We start from the raw sequence: 21,493 nt of genomic DNA on the forward strand, positions 1-21,493 counted from the left end.
CAGCGCAAGTTTGCTGTAGACTGAAAAGAAAAGCTGAAGTAAGTTATAGGCTCACTTCACACGTAACACTAAGCCAAACCATAACTTTGCTTCTCCTCCAGTCCTGCTGGTGTTGCGCTGCTGTGAGCTAAGCCATGGTTTGCCTTGGCGTTACATCTAAACCGAGGTCTGTGGTTTATCTCACTCCAGGCAGACCACAACCTGTAGCCAAGGTTTGTTCAGTGGCTCACTACTTTTGGTTTCCCAGACTAGGGGAGATAAAACATCAGTTTCACCAGTTTCAGACATAATGCTAAGCCAAGCTGTGGCTTAGCTCACAATATTGCGACAACGGTGAGATCAGAGCAGGAACAAAGCAGCCACCATCTTTCCTCCAGGAGCTTGCATAACTGCTCATTCACACACAGCCATGGTTTGGCTTAGCGTTGCATGTGAACTGGGTCATAGGGTGGTGTCAATTGAAATTAAACTTCAGGAATTGCAATGGTTACAACGTGATAATGTATGTGAAGTGTTTAAATATTTAGCAAGAAATGGCATATAAATGTCCCTACAATGCATTAACCATGAGGTTTGTGCTCCTTCCTTCTGAGAGTTACTGCTCTCTGCTCACTCCACCACCTGACACTCATTTGGAAAAGAAAGAGAGAGGGAACATATATCTATCTATCTGCTTGCCTACCTATAGGGTGCCAGTGTGTCCTGCTTTACAAAGGACACTCCTCCGTTTTGAAAGGCTCTCAGAAGTCAGTTCTCTGTTTGAAGGTGTCCTCTATTTGACAACTGCCCAGTCCAAGTTTGGCTTAAAGATAAGAAACATAAAAATGGAGAGCAAGAAGCCTTGAAGTTGCCCCTCAACAGTCATGAGTATGTGGACATCAGATTTAGCAGGCACACAAGTCCCCTGATGCCTTCCCCACTTTGGTGAGATGTATTATATTTCTACTGTAATCGCAGCAATTTCTGAATTTGCTCCTGTATATTTTTTAAAAAAACACGTGTTTTTCTTAATGTTCTCCCCTCCTTTCTTTTGGTAGTTCACGCCCACTTTTTTGACAATACGTGAGCTCCCGTTGTTCGGTCCCAGCTCCTGCCCACCTAGCAGTTCGAAAGCACGTCAAAGTGCAAGTAGATAAATAGGTACCACTCTGGCGGGAAGGTAAACGGCGGTTCTGTGTGCTGCTCTGGTTTGCCAGAATCAGCTTAGTCATGCTGGCCACATGACCCGGAAGCTGTACGCCGGCTCCCTCGGCCTGTAAAGCGAGATGAGCGCCGCAACCCCAGAGTCGGTCACGACTGGACCTAATGGTCAGGGGTCCTTTTACCTTTACCTTTAAATGACCACCTGATTTACCTGTTGCGAAAGAGTGATCTCCCACCTGAAGCCTGAAGCAATGCAGCCACTTGCTTGGGAAGTGGTGGCCTTGCAAAAAAGAATGCTGTAGCCATGGATAGATGGGTTGGGCTAGATGTGCCCAGGGCAGCTGTTTACCAGCTCCATCTGGTACGTAGGCTGAGACCTTATCTGCCTGCGGACTGTCTCGCCAGAGTGGTGCATGCTCTGGTTATCTCCCGCTTGGACTACTGCAATGCACTCTACGTGGGGCTACCTTTGAAGGTGACCCGGAAACTACAACTAATCCAGTATGCGGCAGCTAGACTGGTGACTGAGGGTGGCTGCCGAGACCATATAACACCGGTCTTGAAAGACTACATTGGCTCCCAGTACGTTTCCGAGCACAATTCAAAGTGTTGGTGCTGACCTTTAAAGCCCTAAACGGCCTCGGTCCAGTATACCTGAAGGAGCATCTCCACCCCCATCATTCTGCCCGGACGCTGAGGTCCAGCGCCGAGGGCCTTCTGGCGGTTCCCTCATTGCGAGAAGCAAAGCTACAGGGAACCAGGCAGAGGGCCTTCTTGGTAGTGGCGCCCGCCCTGTGGAACGCCCTCCCATCAGATGTCAAAGCGATAAATAACTACCTGACATTCAGAAGACATCTTAAGGCAGCCCTGTTCAGGGAAGTTTTTAACGTGTGATATTTTAGTGTATTTTTTGTTTCTATGGAAGCCGCCCAGAGTGGCTGGGGAGGCCCAGCCAGAAGGGCGGGGTATAAATAATAAATTATTATTATTATTATGACGTTTGAGGTCACTTCCATGATCTGCTGTTTTTGGTGAGCTAAGCCTCTGTGACAGAAGCACCAAACACACATGCAGCGGAGGAGGATTGGGATCAGCAATCGCAAGGAACAGCAGTCTAGTATATTGCGCTTGGGAAAGGTTGTGAGGTGAGGGGAGTCTCTGTCATTAGGGTAGAAGACAATGTGTGGCAAACAATACTGGGTTTACCTAGCAGGGTGGCAAAAGACGTTGAAAAAGAAAATGTGAGCCAGGTAGTGTGTAAACTCATGTACACCATCTGATTATTAAACAATCAGTCATAGCTGGAAATTGTTGAGAAAGCTTTGTGTTTGAGGCAGGTTGTGAGGTGTTTCAAAACATCCGTGGAGGAGGCAAGCCAGAATTTGATGCCACAGCGAACATGAATCGTGAGAATAAGGTCTTGAAGAACTGCTGTTAGACGACGATTCAAGGCCTAGCAGCCAAATGTGTGAGGAAGAAGTAGAATTGAGGGAAGTAGCCAAGAAAACTTTGGGTTTTGCTGGAAGCTTCTGGCAGAATCAATTACAGAATGGCAGAGCGAGGTTTGTGCTTTAATAACAGGTGTCCCAGCTGCCCTAGACGGTATCAGAAAAGTGAATCTAGCTTAAAAGCAACATTTTAATTAAATGTGAGTTTTCTTCTAAAGAACACCCCTCAATTTTCCACTATATGTGAAGAAGAAACTATTAAATCATCGAAAGTGGATGCAGAGTAATTCATCACAATCAGCATAAGGTAATACGTTTTATTCCTTCCTCTAAATTCCATTTCAAAGCTCACATTTTCCTAACCGCCCCCCCCCGCCCCTCCCTACTCAGCCTTCATCCCCCCTTTAACATAGATAACAGCTGCACATACACCATATTTTTGAAGCACACACAGCCAAGAATCCTGGGGAATATAGTTTATCCCTCACGGAGCTACAATTCCCAGCACACTTAACAAGCTATAATTCCCAGGATTTTTTTTTGGGGGGGTGGATATGTTTTAAATGTGCTTTAAATGTAAGGTGCATATGCATCCTGTTAAGTTGTGGATGAACATATCAGACGACACAGCGATTCTTCAAACAGCTCTTGTTTATTCACAGGCCAGGACAGAACTCAACTGAAGTGTTCAGTCAGCCTGCTTATTTAGAGCTCCAGTACAATGTAACTGTAACAATTTTCTAAAACTATCCAATCACTGAACATCACTTCCGATCCCTTATTTGCATAACTATCTACAGTATCCCTCTGCTGGCCCAGGGTGAGAACTTCAGTACATAACACATCCAGTCTAAGTGTGAGTAAGCACACCTTCTCCCAGTCTTTTTCTTAGGTTTGCCTTGCTCTTCTTGCTAACCTTTTCTCTCCCCACTTACTGATACAACGAGAGAGAGAGAGAGAGAGAGAGAGAGAGAGAGAGAGAGAGGGGGGGGGGGGGGGAGGGAGGGAGATTCCTGTGTGGAAGGTGGCTGCATCTTTTGACACAGACAGTAATGGAATCATAGAATTGTAGAGTTGGAAAAGGAACCACGAGAGTCATCTAGTTCAACCCCCTGCAATGCAGGAACTTTCTGCCCAACATGGGACTTGAACCCGTGGCCCAGACATTAAGAGTCTCATGTTCTACCAACTGAGCTTCCCAATTTGGCGATGGTGGGGCAATACTAATATGTGACTGGAAGTGGACCATTAGTTGTAAGTGCTTTGGGGCAAGGTGTGTGGTGTGTGGTGTGTGGGGTGTGTGTGTGTGTGTGTGTGTGTGTGTATACACACACACACACACACACACACACACACACACACACACAAGCACTTGAGCTGCAAAGTGCCATGTACATCAATATGATTCTTGCCCCAGTTGATGTGTTTATTACAGTTTGACACTGCACCTTTAAAGCACATTCGAAGTACAGTGGTACCTCGGGTTAAGTACTTAATTCGTTCCGGAGGTCCGTTCTTAACCTGAAACTGTTCTTAACCTGAAGTACCACTTTAGCTAATGGAGCCTCCCGCTGCTGCTGCTGCACCGCCAGTGCACAATTTCTGTTCTCATCCTGAAGCAAAGTTCTTAACCCGAGGTAATATTTCTGGGTTAGTGGAATCTGTAACCTGAAGCGTATGTAACCCGAGGTACCACTGTACACTTTCCTCTCTAAATAATTCTGGGCACCGTAGCTACAATTCCCAATAACCCTTAACAAACTACAGTCCCCAGAATTCTCTGAAGCTGGTGGAAACATTGTTCAAATTTGCTTCGAAGATCGCAATAGTGTTCAACACAGCATAAATATTTTGTGACATATGACTCTGTGAATGCTATAGGTGGTGCCTGTGTTGTCATTGATTGCTAATAACACTGCCCTAGCCCTCCCCTGTGCCTGGGCTCTTAATTTTTTTATTTTAAATGTCGCTTTTACTCCTGTAGCGGCAAGCACTTCCCTTGCTATGCCACTTAAACTGGCAAGTGCTTGTGTATCCTTTCAGAAATAAAATGTCAACAGCAACGCCCTGATCTTCCATTTTGTGACATGCCACCCCCCACACCCACAAGTCACCTTTTTATATAGGGCTCATTCATTTAGGGCACTTCATTACAAGGGCACACACGGCTCTCTGCTTATACCCCCAGCTGTATGTGTCACTAGGGGGGTGGCAGAGGCTAGCAGGGCAAGGACCCCCTTGCCAGCGGCGTAGCGTGGGTTGTCAGCACCCAGGGCAGGGCAAGTAATTTGCGCCCCCTAACCCGGGGCATGGCAAGTAATTTGTGCCCCCTAACCCCTAACCTGCCGCCGCTGCCAGCTTCTTCTTGCTGCTGCCTGGGCTGGGGTATTTACGGTAAGGTAGCCACGGCGGCGGCGGCGGGTCCATGTCAGGTGATCTGAGGCGAGTTGCCGCTGGCGCTGCCGCCCAAACGACGCCGATTGCCCGGAGGAGGAGGAGGGCAGAGAGGCGAGGAAAATGCAACATGGCCCAGCAGCTGCAGCAGGAGCGGCGGCGGCGGGGCTGTGAGGAGGGGCTGCCTGGCGCGCCCTCCGCGGCCCTGACGCACGGGGACTGCGGCGAGCGCTGAGAGCCGCTGCCTGCCAGACGCCTTCAGCCCGGACGCGCACACAGCTCGTCGGTTCCGCGAGACATGGGGCTCTGCTACAGCCTGCGCCCGAGGCTCTTCGGCGACTCCGGAGGCGGCAAGCGCGCCCCCCCAGATGTTGCGCCCGGTGCGGCCGGCCCTCCCTGCACCCCCACGCTACGCCACTGCCCCTTGCATAGGTACAGTTCTGCACATGTGAGAGATGAGTCATTCCCTTAGCTCTCCCCCCCCCCTTTCTGAAGGTTGTGTGTTCCCCTCTCTCAATGAAGAAGCACAAATCTCTCATGATTTTTTAACAGCAGTAATGGACTATCCCCCGCAGTTGGGGCTCCTCTCTCTCTCTCTCTCTCTCACACACACACACAGTGTTCCTTCCCATTCCTTCCCCCCTCCAATGCACATGCAAGTACAGCAACTCACACTGGCGCATGGTACTAGAATTAGTGCAACGTGGAAAATAAAATCCTTTTAAAAAGGGAAAAAAGGCTTTCCAGAATGTATCCTGTCCTAAATATAATGAGAGCCTGAAGTTGGTTTTTTGGACATGATGAAGATAGATGCTGCAGGGGAAAGAAGAAAGAATTCAGAAGTGAGCTATGGGGAGGATAAAAAAGATCTGAAGGCAAGTCTTATGAGGGTGGGCCAAAAGCTCCTGGTGTGGCTTGCCTGGAGAAAAGAAGATTAAGAAGGGGTATTTAAATATTTAAGAGAATTTTAGAAAGAAGTTGGGGAGCAAATGTTCACCCTGTTCAGTGATGTAATGAGTTTAAGCAAGAGGCAGGTAGCTTTCGGCTAAGCATGGGGGAAAGGCTGCCTGAATTCAAGCGATGGAAAATAACTGCCCAGAGAGGATTCAGAATCTGCATTCTTGGAGAAAGGGCCTCAAATGACTTCTGAGGGGGCGTTTTATGCTTTGAATAACCGTAATTTATGTACCACATTTCAGGGGTTCAAAGCACATGTTTGGGTTGTAAGCCCCTTGGGATAGGGACCTGCCCTCTTGTACTCTCTAATGGTGCCATATTAACCAAACAAATAATTGCAGAGGGAAATAGATCTATGACCCACGTGTGGTAATTAATAAAAGAATCAGCTGGACTCCTGGATTCAAGATGCAGGGCATAACACACTCTCCGGTGGGAGAAAGACCCCAGCAGAGTTTAAAACAGTCACAAGGCCAAGCAGCAGTATAGTGTTGGTATAACAGGCTGTTAGACCCTTTTATATATTCTGTTTACTTTGCTTACAGTGCTTTCCCCATTTCTGCTCCTCTTGCAATGAACAAACCACACTCTTCAAAGCTTTACTTACAAAATCCTAAAGTATGATTCATGTGTTATTCCATGCAGCAGCAAGGAGAACACAGGTAGAATTCCCTTGGGTACAAAGTACGAAAAGGTGGTTTAAAGCGGGCAAGCTCAGACACTTTCTTCCTGGTCAGTTACATGGTGTGAAGAAGAGTGATGAAAGAATATTTATTTCCTCCCGCACTGGAGATGAGGGAGTGTGACCTAACTGAGTCAAGCATTACAACTTTGTGGTCTTTAACTCCTTCATGCATTAACTATCCCTATGCCTGCTAGTTTACTTTGACTACAAATTCCCCACAGTAATAACATTACAGTCATTCATTCTGCAATGCTTATCACATACATTATTTCTGTAATCACATGCATTATGTCTAATGCTTATGACAAGTTGAATATAGAAAGCAGGAATATATTAGGATGGAACTAGGTGTTTCAGCTGCTATGTCTGCTCCTCTGCTCACCCTGTAACATTTAATAATGCAAGGCATGTGATGTGTTGCCGTTCCAACTGAAAGTTTCCCAGCTACGGCTGATCCACTTCACTGGCTGCTGCTCCATGGGGTAGGGAATGAGAGGAGGAAAATTCATAATGCATTATAAAGCTACATGGGCAGGGGGAGGAGATGCAGGCAGCGACAACACATCACTCATAAATGGCAGCTTTTATACTGTACATCTCTTTTGAAGAGGAGGGCTGTTCTGATTCATCCACCATGCTAAGTCAAGGCATGGTGTGCTGAGGGCACAACGGCGGATTCACTCTATCCCAAACTCGCCGTTTAGCTCTCCCAAACAAACTATGGGTTGAAAACCAGGAACAAACCTTGGTTGCGCCTCATGGATAGTCCAGAGAGTGGGTGGCTCAGCAGCATAATGACTGGAGAGGAGCAAAGTGGCAGAGATCTCCCCAGGAGTCCACATTCTCACGTTCACACAAAGGTGTGGTTTGGCTTAGTGTGACTTGCAAGGCAAGGCTGTGTTGCTCACTGCAACATCTTCTAGAGAACTTGCAGCTGAAAAGGATCCAAAATAGTAAGGTCCAAACTGGCTTCCCCACCCCAACAGAGGTTGAACCACCACCTTCTCTTAGGGCAGGATGGGTCACAGCCTCTCTCAAAGAGGCGCTAGTCACTTCTGAAGTCCAGATCGAAGTCCAGTTTCAGAAACCAGGAAGGTCAAGGATCTGAGGAGCAGGTAGACCTCAGCCCTTCCAAGCAGCTCAGTCTGTGATGGCAAAAAGCGTTAATGGAAAAATATTGTTGTTGTTTAGTCGTTTAGTTGTGTCCGCCTCTTTGTGACCCCTTGGACCAGAGCACGCCAGAAACTCCTGTCTTCCACTGCCTCCCACAGCTTGGTCAAACTCATGCTGGTAGCTTCGAGAACACTGTCCAACCATCTCGTCCTCTGTCGTCCCCTTCTCCTTGTGCCCTCCATCTTTCCCAACATCAGGGTCTTTTCCAGGGAGTCTTCTCTTCTCATGAGGTGGCCCAAGCATTGGAGTCTCAGCTTCAGGATCTGTCCTTCCAGTGAGCACTCAGGGCTGATTTGCTTCAGAATGGATAGGTTTGATCTTCTTGCAGTCCATGGGACTCTCAAGAGTCTCCTCCAGCACCAGAATTCAAAAGCATCAATTCTTCGGCGATCAGCCTTCTTTATGGTCCAGCTTTCACTTCCATACATCACAATGCTTTAAATTAAATCACTGCCCCCTCCAAAAATGTAGTATTGTAATGGTTGTATCCATGTTCCCCTTTTTATTCCTCCTCCTACCAGATCATCACCTGCGCTAGGAATCAAATTGTTAACGAATCTATGACTCTTCTTTCTGCTTTTATGATTAACCGACTCCCCCACATTGCCATTATTACCTACGCGCTCTCTTGTCTCCTTTCTCCAGGCCCCAAAGAATCTGCTCAGACAAAGCAGCGCTCTTATTACCCCAACAACCCCTTTTTAAACAGGAAAATCCACTTCCATCTTCTCCTCGCTCCCTCCCTGCCCCCAGCGGCTTTCCGCAGGGTTTCAAATGAATCTGAATTTAAACATAATATAAGTGTCTAATCACAACTGAATCATATTCTATGAGAACATGTTCAAGAGATTAAAGTAATAAGGCTGCAATAAAAGAGCTATTTAGCAAGTAGTAAAAATGCACATCAGATTCGCCAGGATACAAAGTGAGAAGGGAATTTTACTTTTCAAGACAGGCATGTAGTCTCTGCATCTTGTAATCGTGTGAATATATGGCCATCTGTTCTAGTCACTTTTTATCAGTTCCCCTTCTTCCTTTCACCCAGACTTTGTAGGCACACAAACACACAATGCGGGTGGGGGACTCTCTTAGCTGTCTTCCTTGCTTACCCTAGAACTCGAAGTCTGTCTGACAGCTCTAGCGAACAAGTCAGCAAAACATTAGCATATTGATTTTCCCTTCTAAGTTTGTTTGCTGAAGGACTTGTGTCAGCCACACCATTGTCAAGCACAGAGCCTTGGGTTTCATTGGGCTCCCCTGGGAGGGGATGTTTCTCCTAAAGATATTATCTCCAGTCCTTGAAATGACTTGCGAGGCTTACAGCACCCAGCTTCTCTGTATCTGCAGATGAGTTGTACCCGGGCCATCTCCAGGGCTTACAGGCCGGATCATCTTTTGAACTCTGCACCCGCAATGGGAGAGCGGAGTTTGGGGAAATAGCAGCAAGCTAGGTTGTATAACTGGCCAGATATAAGTGCAAACGTACAATATCCGTATCCCAGTTTGCCATTTTTAAAAGCTATACAGCCATAATTTATATCAAAAAATTGTGTGTGAGAAAGGGAGAGGGAGAGAGTGCGGGCAGTGATTAAAAGGGCAAAAGGGAAAGCCATTTTAGCCCTCCGGAAAGTAAACACTAAATATTTTATGGACATATTTTTCCTCTCTCAGTCCTTAAGCAGGCTGGCGTTTTCTCCCTGATTCATTCCCTTTCGCTATCTCCTGTGTTTATCATTCTAATTTTATTCCTATTCTTTTCCTTGCCTCCACGCACAATTAAAGTAGCTCTTTATATTAAATGGATTACATGCTCTGTGCTATAAATAAATGCAGGAATTAAGATTCTCTTAACTTGTTTAAGTGATAAGAAATCAGAGGCACAAATGCCCCCCCCCCCGCCCCCAGCCCTCGGAGGAACAGCAGCACGTGTGTTCATGGCTGTGAGGCTCACATTTATTTGCGTGTATGCTTAATGTTGTTCTGCCGCGAGTGCAGGGGGAGGGCAGGAAATGTGCGCGTGCAATGATAAGCCAGGGACATGTTTTCTCTCCATGTCAGTCTGTCTTCTGCTTATGTTCATAATACATGGCATGTTTATAAGGGTTGAAGGGACTTGATGGAATGTAATGAAAGCTGGTGGTCACTAGGCAGCCATGCATCAGCTGCGCTGAAGGGATTTAGGAACACTTTAGCGAACATTCAACTGACATTCCTTTTTTTCCATTCCTGGTTTTAGTGAAGAATATGAGGCAGATTTACCGCTGAGTGGAGAAACAGTCGCCTCTAGATATGGAGACCAGCACCTGGTAAGTTTGCAACTCTTCTTTTAGAAAGCGTGATGGAAAAGGACCGTGGCCAGGCACTTAAGTGTGTGTCTAGGGCAGTACTTTGAAGAAGGAAGCATTGCTAGTGTACCACCAGCAACAAACCGTACTTGATGCATACCTAGTAATGGTAATAGGCAAAGCACTGGATTTACAGTGGTGTGGACAGTTCCCCCCCACAAGGCACTGAGCTGAGGGGGTGCAAAATAGAGAAGATCCATTTGGAGCCTAGCTGTCAAGCGTCCCTTATTTGGCGGGAAACTCCCTTATCCCAGTGCCATGTCCCGCTGCTGTCCCTTATTGATGATGTCCCTTAAATTTCCCGGGTTTCAAAAGAAGCAGCTCCTCTCCCTCCCTCCCTCCCTGCTGGCCAGGGAGGAGGGAGGCTCCAACTGTGTTGCTTGGCTGCGTTGCTCACCCAATAAGGAGTCTAAGAACGACTGGGGGGTGGAGCTTGCATTCTTTGTGCCAATCAAATTGGCCGTGTTGCCTGGGGACTCGCCTTTGCTCAGTGCTTCCCAGCGGAGAGGTGATGGTGGTTTCCCTTGCTGCATCCCCTTTGCCGGGTTGCTGCGCTGTGGGAACCACTGCTTGAGGCTTTGTTTGGCTGCTGGCTGGGCTTTCTGCCTTTGGCTCGGAGGAGCTCAGAAGTTGAACCTACCTGTGCCTGGAAAATCCCTTATTTTGGTTGCTGATCCCTTATTTTCGAGGCTGCTGGTCCCTTATTTACAAATCTGTGACAGCTATGATTTGGAGGTGCCAGTCTTTAACCTCGCACAGGGTGCCCAGAAAAGAATGAAAGAGCTGGTGCTTTGGGGAGGCACAAGTCAAGGGATTGTACTGGCAATAGGAAGGGAGTGAGCTAGTTGATGCATTAGGGTTGGAGCTGTGACAGGTGAGAAGGAAGTGTGCAGCTATGGCACCTGCACATGGCTTCATAAATCATCGTTTGTGAAGCCATAGACAATTGTCTGAATGTGGCTGTTAGGTCTCCAGGGCCCAGCACCCAATGAGAGGCATGAAGAAAATTGGGCATCCCTGCAAAATGGGAGTGAGGGATATGCATGAAGTGTGCATAAAAACCCCCACAATTGCAGGGTGTGCTGCTTACACACCACACCTTTAAAGTGTGTGGCTTGCCCCAAAGAATCCTGGGAACTGTGGTTTGTAACAGCTGCTGGGAATTGCAGCTCTGAGAGGTGTGACGGTTCTCAAGATTGTTTGGGGGAAGCCTTTAAATCTATGGTGTGTACACAGAAACAGTTGCAGACACTCCTGGACAAAGAGGTCGTTGGAGGTGGCGCTTAAAACAGGCTGCAGGAGAAAGCTCCATCTTCAGGCTTAGCAAATTAACATGGGGTTACAGTAGGGTTACCAGACATCCCCGGTTACCGGGGACAGTGCCCGGATTTGCAAATCTGTCCCTGGACAAATTCCATCCCCGGAATGTCCCCAGATTTGCAAATCTGTCCCCGGGAAATGTGGCTGCAGCAGCCTCAGCAGCCCAGAGTCAGCCTGTTAGCGCTGCTTGCTGCCATGGCGCCCGCCATTTTTCCTGCTCCACTTCAGGAGCATCTCCTGAAGCCAGCCAGAGCCAACTGCACTACCAGGCTGGCCCCTCCTGGGCAACAGCCGCCCATCCGTGACTCCCAAGCCTCCCCATATCTGTCCAAACAAAGGGGGAAGGAGATCAGGGAAGGTTCGGGAGTCATGGGCAGGCGGCGCGCCATTGCCCAGTTTTTTAAAAAACTGTGCATTTATGTTTCACAGGGTGCGAAAGAAGAGCTTTGCACCTTTGCATGTGTGCTTGGGCCCAGGGTCTTTTGCCTCACCATCCCCACTACTGACTCCCTGTTGCTACTCAGCTTCAAAAAAAAAAAGTGTCCCCGGATTCATTGAAAAAAATCTGGTAACCATAGGTTACAGTCTGTTAGTTATCCCATGCAAGTCCCATTAAATGAACAGGAACTGGCAGGAGTGCTGTTGGACACTTGCACAGATCACTGGCTTCAGCTGGGCTTTTGCAGAAGTTCAAAGCTGACTGCGATCTCCACCTGCCACACTTCATGGGAACCAAAACCCCAGGGCCTGACAACACAGCCAGCGAGCCCCACAGACGGGGGGTCTCCAGCTTAGTGACGCGCATCTCTCTGTCTCCCCTTCCACAGTGTGATGCTCCCTCTGGTCTCCTGCTTCCACCTGCTGCAGCTCTGGCCTTTCTTACTTCTCGCCTCAGCACTTCCATCCCACAGCGCCTGGTCTCTGCGCACCCGGGGCCTTCTGGCAGCGCGGCCCCTCTGCAGCCACCGCAGCCCTTCCTCCCCTCGGTCCGTTTGCATCTGGGACAAGAACCCCGCCCCGGAGAAAGGGTCCCACTCTACCTCACAGCGCCATCGGTCTGTGGTTCCCAAGGGGGCTGGGCTGCGCAGCTCAGTGCGCCTGAGGCGCCAGGCTCAGGGGACCCGGCCTGCCACTCCGTCCGGCTTCGAGGATGGCCTGTCTTCCTCCCAGTACCCCTGGGCCATCGTCTGGGGACCCACAATATCCGTGGAGGATGGAGGCGACGCCAACTCTGCCAACCCTGGCTTCCCACCTCTGGGTTACACCTTCGTTTCGTCAAGCGGAATGGCAACAGCGCAACCCAACTCCCACTCCCTGCTACACAACGAAGGGCTCAACCTGCGCCAAACCCCAGCCACCCTACGGCCCTTCCTTTTCGGGCCACGGGGAGAAGGTAACACTCATCTTCTTCTCTCGATTCCTTCTGGTGTTGCCAACTTTTTTTTTCCTTTTCCCATTATTATTTAGAGCTTATTGATTTCTTTTTTTTCCAGTGGACCAATAAAGAGAAAGCAGTGAGAAAATAAAGAAAAGGGTGTTCAAAACTGTAATACAGTGGGTTTCCAGCTATTTTTGGACTACAATTTCCATCATCTCTGACCACTGGTCCTGCTAGCTAGGGATGATGGGAGCTGTAGTCCAAATACAGCTGGAAACCCAAGTTTGGGAAACTCTGCTGTAATGCAATGCAATATAGAGCTATATAAGTAATGCTATTATTCCAACAAGCATACAATTAGTAACAAGTTGGTCTAGAAGAAGAAGAAGAAGAGTTTGGATTTGATATCCTGCCTTTCACTCCCCTTCAGGAGTCTCAAAGCGGCTAACATTCTCCTTTCCCTTCCTCCCCCACAACAAACACTCTGTGAGGTGAGTGGGGCTGAGAGACTTCAAAGAAGAGTGACTGGCCCAAGGTCACCCAGCAGCTGCAGGTGGAGGAGCAGAGACGCGAACCCGGTTCCCCAGATTACGAGACTACCGCTCTTAACCACTACACCACACTGGCTCTCTAATTTTTATCAATGCGTTCCAAGTATCATTATATTTATCCATGCGCAATTTGTGTCTAAAAGCGATCTGTTCATGTGTTGCAAGAGTTGTCATATCTTTTATCCATTGATCAAAGGGGAGCATAGTATTATCTTTCCTGTGAATCAATATCAGTCTTTTGGCAGCAGGAATGGTGTGAAGAGTCCATCTGCATTGACCAGCCGTCAAACCCCATATCATTGGTATATGGTTTAGTGTAATATTATCATCTGACAGTTTTAAACACCCCCCCAAGGGCTTGCCGATCAGAAGGTCGGCGGTTCGAATCCCCACAATGGAATGAGCTCCCAATGCTCGGTCCCTGCTCCTGCCCACCTAGCAGCTCGGAAGCACGTCAAAGTGCAAGTAGATAAATAGGTACCACTCCGGCGGGAAGGTAAACGGCGTTTCCGTGCGCTGCACTGGTTCACCAGAAGCGGCTTAGTCATGCTGGCCACATGACCCGGAAGCTGTACGCTGGCTCGCTCGGCCAGAAAAGCGAGATGAGCGCCGCAACCCCAGAGTCGTCCACGACTGGACCTAATGGTCAGGGGTCCCTTTACCTTTAAGTAGAATACATTTTAATAAAGGTAAAGGTAAAGGTACCCCTGCCCGTACGGGCCAGTCTTGACAGACTCTGGGGTTGTGCGCCCATCTCACTTAAGAGGCCAGGGGCCAGCGCTGTCCGGAGACACTTCCGGGTCACGTGGCCAGCGTGACATCGCTGCTCTGGCGAGCCAGAGCCGCACACGGAAACGCCGTTTACCTTCCCGCTGGTAAGCGGTCCCTATTTATCTACTTGCACCCGGAGGTGCTTTCGAACTGCTAGGTTGGCAGGCGCTGGGACCGAGCAGCGGGAGCGCATCCCGCCGCAGGGATTCGAACCGCCAACCTTTCGATCGGCAAGCCCTAGGCGCTGAGGCTTTAACCCACAGCGCCACCTGCGTCCCACATTTTAATACTTTTCTCCAAAAGTTCGTAAGCGTCAGAGACCACAAAAACATTTGTTTCAAAGAACTATTTTCCTTATTATATCTCCAGCAACATGTTGCCAACTTTGTCCCCTGACCGGGCTCCTGTGTACCTTTAATCACTTGAGTGGCAAGCAGAAATCCTACAGGTGACGCTTTTCTCAATGCTACAACTGTGAGCTCCACCTGCAAGAGTACTACTTTAAAAACACACATAGGAAGGCAGCCAGGAAAAAAGTGGAAATCTCGGGGGGGGGGGGAGGAATGGACTGCCCTGTCCCCGCAAAATGGTCAGGTGCTACATACCCTACTTACTGACACTTCCTGTCTCTGTCTGTTCCAGGTGTGGACCCTCAGCTGTATGTCACCATTACGATCTCTGTCATTATTGTCCTTGTTGCTATGGGGATAATACTCAAATTCTGGTGAGTAAAGTTTAGGTAGCTGCAAAGGTTAATGCCATAGGATCACAACTCACAGGAGGTGAAGAGAGGCACCAGGGATATGTTGTAATTGAAGACAACGCATCCAAATGGCTTAATATTGAATGGAAAGCCAATTATGGTGTCCTTGGAGATTCTCTACTCTCCAAACATTAGTTAGGGAGCAGGGAATATATTTTGTTGCACAAACTGGCCCTTTTACAAGTGGTCAAGCTCCGTAAATAAAGTAAACATCATCTAGTATTAAGGGTTTCCTACCTTAGTCAGCTTCTTAAAAAGCAGAGACATCACTTTGCCAACAAAGGTCCGTATAGTTCAAGCTATGGTTTTCCCAGTAGTGATGTATGGAAGTGAAAGCTGGACCATAAAGAAGGCTGATTGCCGAAGAATGGATGCTTTTCAATTATGGTGCTGGAGGAGACTCTTGAGAGTCCCATGGACTGCAAGAAGATCAAACCTCTCCATTCTGAAGGAAATCAGCCCTGAGTGCTCACTGGAAGACAGATCCTGAAGCTGAGGCTCCAAGACTTTGGCCACCTCATGAGAAGAGAAGACTCCCTGGAAAAGACCCTGATGTTGGGAAAGATGGAGGGCACAAGAAGAAGGAGACGACAGAGGATGAGATGGTTGGATAGTGTTCTCGAAGCTACCAGCATGAGTTTGACCAAACTGCGGGAGGCAGTGGAAGACAGGAGTGCCTGGCGTGCTCTGGTCCAGGGGGTCACAAAGAGTCGGACACGACTAAACGACTAAACAACAACAACAATGATATTCAGTACATGCATCCCTAATATAGATCTGCAAAAAAAAAATGCTGGTTATATATTTATTTACAAAAGTGAAAGACATCTGCAATGCTAATGTATGTAATTTAATTACTTATCTCAGTTTGTTTATGACATTTTAAAAACGTTGTTCTTTCCCTTGCCTGTGTTGTACCTTGGTACAACATAAAGGCCGCATAAAACTCCACATAAAGGCCACAACTAGCCATCACTACCCTAATGAACAGAAGCAACTCTTGATGATTCTTCTAATATCCAATTCTGTAAGCTGCAGAAGAAGATATAAGGTCCAAAAATACACTTGGCAACTTTAAAGAAACTGACATTTTCAGTTTCACATTAACTCCTTTAGGTTTTGTACAGCACCAATTTGGATGTTGGGATTTGTGTACTGGGAGCGAATTATATCAGATTTTGCTTTAAATACCATGTAGTTCAAACATTTTATAACTGCATTAAAATGCACACACATCATTATAGAGTTATACGTTAAGTTAAGGAATTGGTATGTTATATTTGAACATTTTAATTGACTTCTTTTTCAGTTGGCATTTTTTTTAAGTTAGGCATTTTTCTTACTACTTTTGTGCATAGCTGAGGCTGCGCCGTTATACTTTTGTAACATGCTACTTAAGAATGCAGACTGGTGTAACATTAGTAGGGCGGTGGGACCATTTAGAAAGCATGCTCTCCACATGCACTACAAACTTGCTTTTGGGGAAATTAATCCTGTCAGTTTGCTTCAAAAGCCAGCTATAGGCACTGCTGATTGGCTAGTGACTGTGAAGTCGCCACAATAACTCTTCTCTCCTATCCCTGAGGAAGTTTTGCAACTATTTTAAAAATGCTAAGATGAAGGGTGAATAGAGACACAGTTAAACACGCATGTGGTGTTTTTACAAACATATAGGGCAGGCAGTTCACTTGAAAAATGTATGGTGGAAAGACTAGAGTGCTGACTGAACCAGCTTGATAGATTGCCTATCTGTCATGTGAATGTTGAAGTTGAGAGGAAATTGGGCATATTCTTCAAATGAAGAGCCCACTGTACCATCACTTTTATTACCACCTCTGTCCTCCCAAACCACCAAATCAAGTTGTAGATGGCTTGGTTTACTCCCCTGTCATATTTCAAGTTCCATTGAAGGGATTATTTCTCTCACAGGTATTGATCTTGAAAATTTCATTTTGCCCCCCCCCCCCCTTTCAGTTTCTTATAAAAGCAGAACACAGCTCTTTGAAGTGCTGGTACCCACATCTGTACTTAATACCTTTTAAAAGCTATTCTTCTGAATTGCCATCTTTATTCGTCTAGAACTCACAAACAAAAGAAAAGATCCTCTTTTCATACTTGAATTTTAGTTCCAAGCTGAAGATCACCTTCAGTGCAGACTTGGGGAGGAGGAAGCAAACTGCATCTAAAAAGCAGTAGGCTTGGGCTGGTGGGCCATCATTTTTGAGCAAAAACCAGCATCCTTTTGATATGATTTGATAACTGCCTCCTGTTTTTCTAACAACAATGCTGATCTCAAAACAGCTCACAACAATAACATTAGCATAAAGAATGAGTAAGCGTTTCAATCAGTGCAATCATATCCAAACACAAAGCAAAAAAAAAACACAAATAAATTCATCAAACAATTAATACAATTCAGTACAAACTCATAGTGATTCAAAGTATCTGGAATGGCTGCTGAGTCCCAGCTGTTTACTGTCGAATCAGATCAGACGTCAATCTGGCTTTCTGTGGGATGACATTTGTTCCGATTCAGCAGTAAGCTGTGGGTTTTCCTGGGGAAAGCAGTGGCACAAAATAAAAACCTCGCAGACCTGTGCCTAGAAATCGCGGAACAAGTCCCAAATCAGATCCTTTTTGAAAGTAGATTGGTTGTGCTAGGATGGCAGAGCCCGTAAATCCATTGCACAAGACCTAAAGTTCTGTTATGCACTTGAAGCACTCCTGCAAAAGAGTAACGGTCCAGAGGCACTCAAAAACAAAACAATTCATTAGTAAGACAAAGCTCTGCCTGACAGCCAAGTTTTAATTATACAAATAATTTGCGAAAAGATAAAGGTGTTCCAAAGGGAGCTTCGCTGGACAAGGAACTGTTGCAGCTGCCCTTGTTCAAGTCCTTGTTGATGTTGCCTCTGGAAAGCTTGCGACCCAGAGAGGAACCCTACTGGCATTGGGAGAAATATATGGGGAAAGGCCCAATAGGCACACATGGCTTTCACCCCACATTCGGTACTATCATTATCCTAAGTGGCGGAAAGCTTGAGCAGAGAACTAAAGGTCCATTCCAACTTGGAGTCCGTATTTTATGTCAGCTGTACAAGTGGACATTTCACGTTCCCATGCTCTGATGGTGCTCTGATGGTGTTTCCTGCTTGGCAGGGGGTTGGACTCGATGGCCCTTGTGGTCTCTTCCAACTCTATGATTCTATGATTCGACTTTGGGTGGAATGTATATTCCTTACAGTTGGAGGAAAGGTATTTGGGTACCAGGAAAACAAATTAAGGCATGGATGCACAATCCTCTGGTTAGGTCGCACCTTTCCTGATGGTAACAGCTTTCTCTCTCCCCACTACCCCCTGGCTTTCTGTAGCTGGGACAGGAACCAGAAGCGACGTCACCACTCCAGCCAGCAAAGCGGACTGCAGCAGGAGGGTAGCCATCAGCCCTTAACGGACCTATCTCCCTCTGCGGTCAGCATCCTGGGGCCCTTCAGCGACTCGCCGGCCCCTACACCAGACATGATGGAAACTGGACAAGTACTGGAAGGCATGGAGAAGCTAGAGGGACTAGGGAAGACCAGTGCCTTCCAGCTCAACAGGTAACTCACACAAATTGCAAGTATCAATCAATCGATTTATTGTAGATAGCCAAAGGCCTTCACTATGAACAGCAAAGAGCAAAAGCAGGGCAATACTCTGGAAAGAAGAAACAACTCCCAGCAGTACTTGATTTATAGCATGGAACACAGCTACTTTATAATATGATCCTGGGACACCCAGGAAGTATTAAAAAATGCAGCTACATAAGAACATGAATCATTCTCAAAATATAATTATAAACGAGTTTCCTCCAGCACTCTGTCAGAACAGCAGTTGTGGATCACAGTTGGGATAGTTCTCAGGATCACTGAGTGCTCTTGCTCTCATTTTGAAAAGTTATCTATCAGTACTCTGCAAATTTAAAAAAGCATTTTGATATGATACGATGATACTATGCTATGCTATGCTATGCTATGCTATGCTATGCTATGCTATGCTATGCTATGCTATGCTATGCTATACTTTTTACTTTACTTTACTTTACTTTACTTTACTTTACTTTACTTTACTTTACTTTACTTTACTTTACTTTACTTTACTTTACAGTGGTACCTCTGGTTGCGAATGGGATCCGTTCCGGAGGCCCATTCGCAACCTGAAAGGAACGCAACGTGCATCTGCGCACGCGCGGGTCACAATTCACCCCTTCTGTGCATGTGTGTGATGTCATTTTGTGCTTCTGCGCATGCACGAGCTGCGAAACCCGGAAGTAACCCTTTCCGGTACTTCCGGGTCGCTGCAGGACGCAACCTGAAAAAAGTAAGATGAAGCAAACGTAACAAGAGGTATGACTGTACTGTACTGCACTGAAATGTTTAAATGTTTCTTTGTCCTTGAATCTTCCCGCCACATTTGCCATCCTCTCCTGCTACCTCCTTTGAGAACCACTGCACTACAGGGTCACAATAGCCTGACCTAAGGGGAGGGGTATGTCACAAAAGCAATACAGTGACCACCATTCCGGCAGATTGCATACAAGATTTAAGAAGTGGGTCCCGATATGCATGCTTGGTTTGAAGGTGGGTCCTGGATCTGAGAAGATAGGACAGTACTGATGCAGTGCAAGTATAATGCTGGGAAAGCAGATCCTCTTTCAGCTGAAGCACATGTTCTGAAGATGACTCACTCTCAGCTGTACGTACCCAGTGTGCAACAGCTGCAGCACAAAAAGTGCAGAGCTGTAAGCGTTGGCCTGTTTTAATCAATGGATTTATCAACCAGGTCTGCAATTCTGCGTGCAGTTGGCTTCAGTGAGATTGTAGCAGCCTAACTGTTCGCAGGGATGCAACCCAAAGCTGTGTTTGATTAATAAGTTAAGGCTGATCAAATTTCAGTGGCTGGGACCATGAGCTACACATTTTTATAGTAGGTATGTTGCATCTGTTACGCTGCTCTAAAGAAAAACAAGAAACTATTTAATTGGGCTTGTCTTCTGACAACAAACCACCGAGTTTATTTCATTTTAAGTGCTGACACTGGTACAGTGGTGCCCCGCAAGACGAATGCCTCGCAAGACGGGAAGCTCGCTAGACGAAAGGGTTTTCCATTTTTCGAGGTGCTTCGCAAGACGAATTTCCCTATGGGCTTGCTTTGCAAGACGAAACCGCTAATAGCTGCTAAGCCACTAAGCCGCCAATAGCCGCTAAGCTGCTAATAGCCGTGCTTCGCAAGACGAAAAAACCGCAAGACGAAGCAACTCGCGGAACGAATTAATTTCATCTTGCGAGGCACCACTGTATCTCAAAAAGGCATCTCTTTTTGCCTTGTTTGGGTTTGCCCTGTTTACTCCACATTTAATGTAATCCCATGGCAAGGGAGAGGGGAGGTGGTGACAATGCCCCCACTGCCATGCCCCTGCCTGCCCTGTAGAAAGGGGAAACAATTGTAGCGCAAATCTAGCTCTTTATGCATAAACTCTTCCTCCATAATACTTCCACATCATGGCCAGAGCCTAGGTCTGGTAGAGAGGATTTCCCCTACAACCTGCAACTTGTTGTGCAAGGGTGAGGTCAGCTGCTATGGTCCCATTCGCCCCCTCTGCATTAGTACAAGCACAGGGGTTTTTTTGGGGGGGGGTGATGGTGGTGGAGAGAATGCCCAAATAGGGGCTACTGAAGTTTTTTATGATGTTCAAATCTATTCATATCTAATCAGTTAAAGGGTGGAACCTTAATGAACTACAGCCACAAGTTCTCCTAAAATTACCTTGATATGGTGAAGAGATCAGGAGCTACTCTCTACAACAAGGGATTCCAAAGGGTGTGGGCTGGAGAGGATGGCAATTGTGGTGGGATGGTTCAAAGACAATCAAAGAAACATTTAAACATTTCAGGTGAGGCTGCAGGTCCCTTATTTTGGCTGCTGGTCCCTCATTTCCAAGGCTGATGGTCCCTTATTTTCAAATCTGTAAATTGACAGCTATGAATCTACGTCACTCCTATGTCAGGTAATCTGATCTTGTTTCCCTGTGCTTTCTGTTCTATCACCCTCAGTGCCCGTCTAGTCCTAGGCAAGGGGGGGGGGGTCCAGGAATGCTGTCCAAGGACACTGAATCTGCCAGCTGTCTCTCCTGGTGTTTGCTCTTCTAGCTGTTCCTCACCCAGTATTTCCCAGCTTTTCCCCTCTGGACTATGCCCCTCTGCAAACCGCTGTTCTAAATCAATACTATCCTCCTGCCTTTGGGAAGGCTCAGGAAATGGGGGGCGTGTGACTCCCACCATTCCTCCTCAGTCCTGACACATGATCATATTATAAAGTAGTTGTGCTCTGTTACAAAGAAAGCACTGCTACGAGTCATTTCTTTTTGTTCTCCCACGTAAAAAAATTCAGTGTGGCGCCAGCAAATTTTTATTCTCAAAGTGTGGCCCAGGAAAAGAAGAGGTTTGAGAACCTCTGCTGTAGTACAAAGGGTGTGGGGAGACTTAGAAGTGCACCCTATGACAAAAGAACAAGAGACCAGATGAAA

At 46.9% G+C, this 21,493-nt stretch overlaps 1 protein-coding gene and 2 long non-coding RNA genes across 5 annotated transcripts in view; 2 read left to right on the forward strand and 1 right to left on the reverse strand.

Moving 5' to 3' along the window:
- LOC307206918 overlaps window positions 1-21,493 on the reverse strand; it is a 249,753-nt gene that overhangs the window by 107,799 nt on the left and 120,461 nt on the right. The gene's annotated exons all lie outside the window — the stretch shown is intronic.
- The window catches only part of LOC307206917, a 58,130-nt gene that overhangs the window by 26,258 nt on the left and 10,379 nt on the right, over window positions 1-21,493 (forward strand). The window lies entirely within an intron of this gene.
- PIANP (PILR alpha associated neural protein) overlaps window positions 1-21,493 on the forward strand; it is a 37,584-nt gene that overhangs the window by 9,449 nt on the left and 6,642 nt on the right. For all 3 annotated transcript variants that reach the window (XM_079960342.1, XM_079960344.1, XM_079960343.1), the window contains exons 2-5: window positions 10,037-10,106; window positions 12,293-12,858; window positions 14,808-14,889; window positions 18,300-18,527. In XM_079960342.1, coding sequence (XP_079816468.1) covers window positions 10,090-10,106; window positions 12,293-12,858; window positions 14,808-14,889; window positions 18,300-18,527 — 893 coding nt within the window. In that variant the 5' untranslated portion in view covers window positions 10,037-10,089. The remainder of the gene's footprint in view (window positions 1-10,036; window positions 10,107-12,292; window positions 12,859-14,807; window positions 14,890-18,299; window positions 18,528-21,493) is intronic.

This window comes from Podarcis cretensis (genome assembly GCF_951804945.1).
Source record: "Podarcis cretensis genome assembly, chromosome: 17".
NCBI lineage: Eukaryota > Metazoa > Chordata > Lepidosauria > Squamata > Lacertidae > Podarcis > Podarcis cretensis.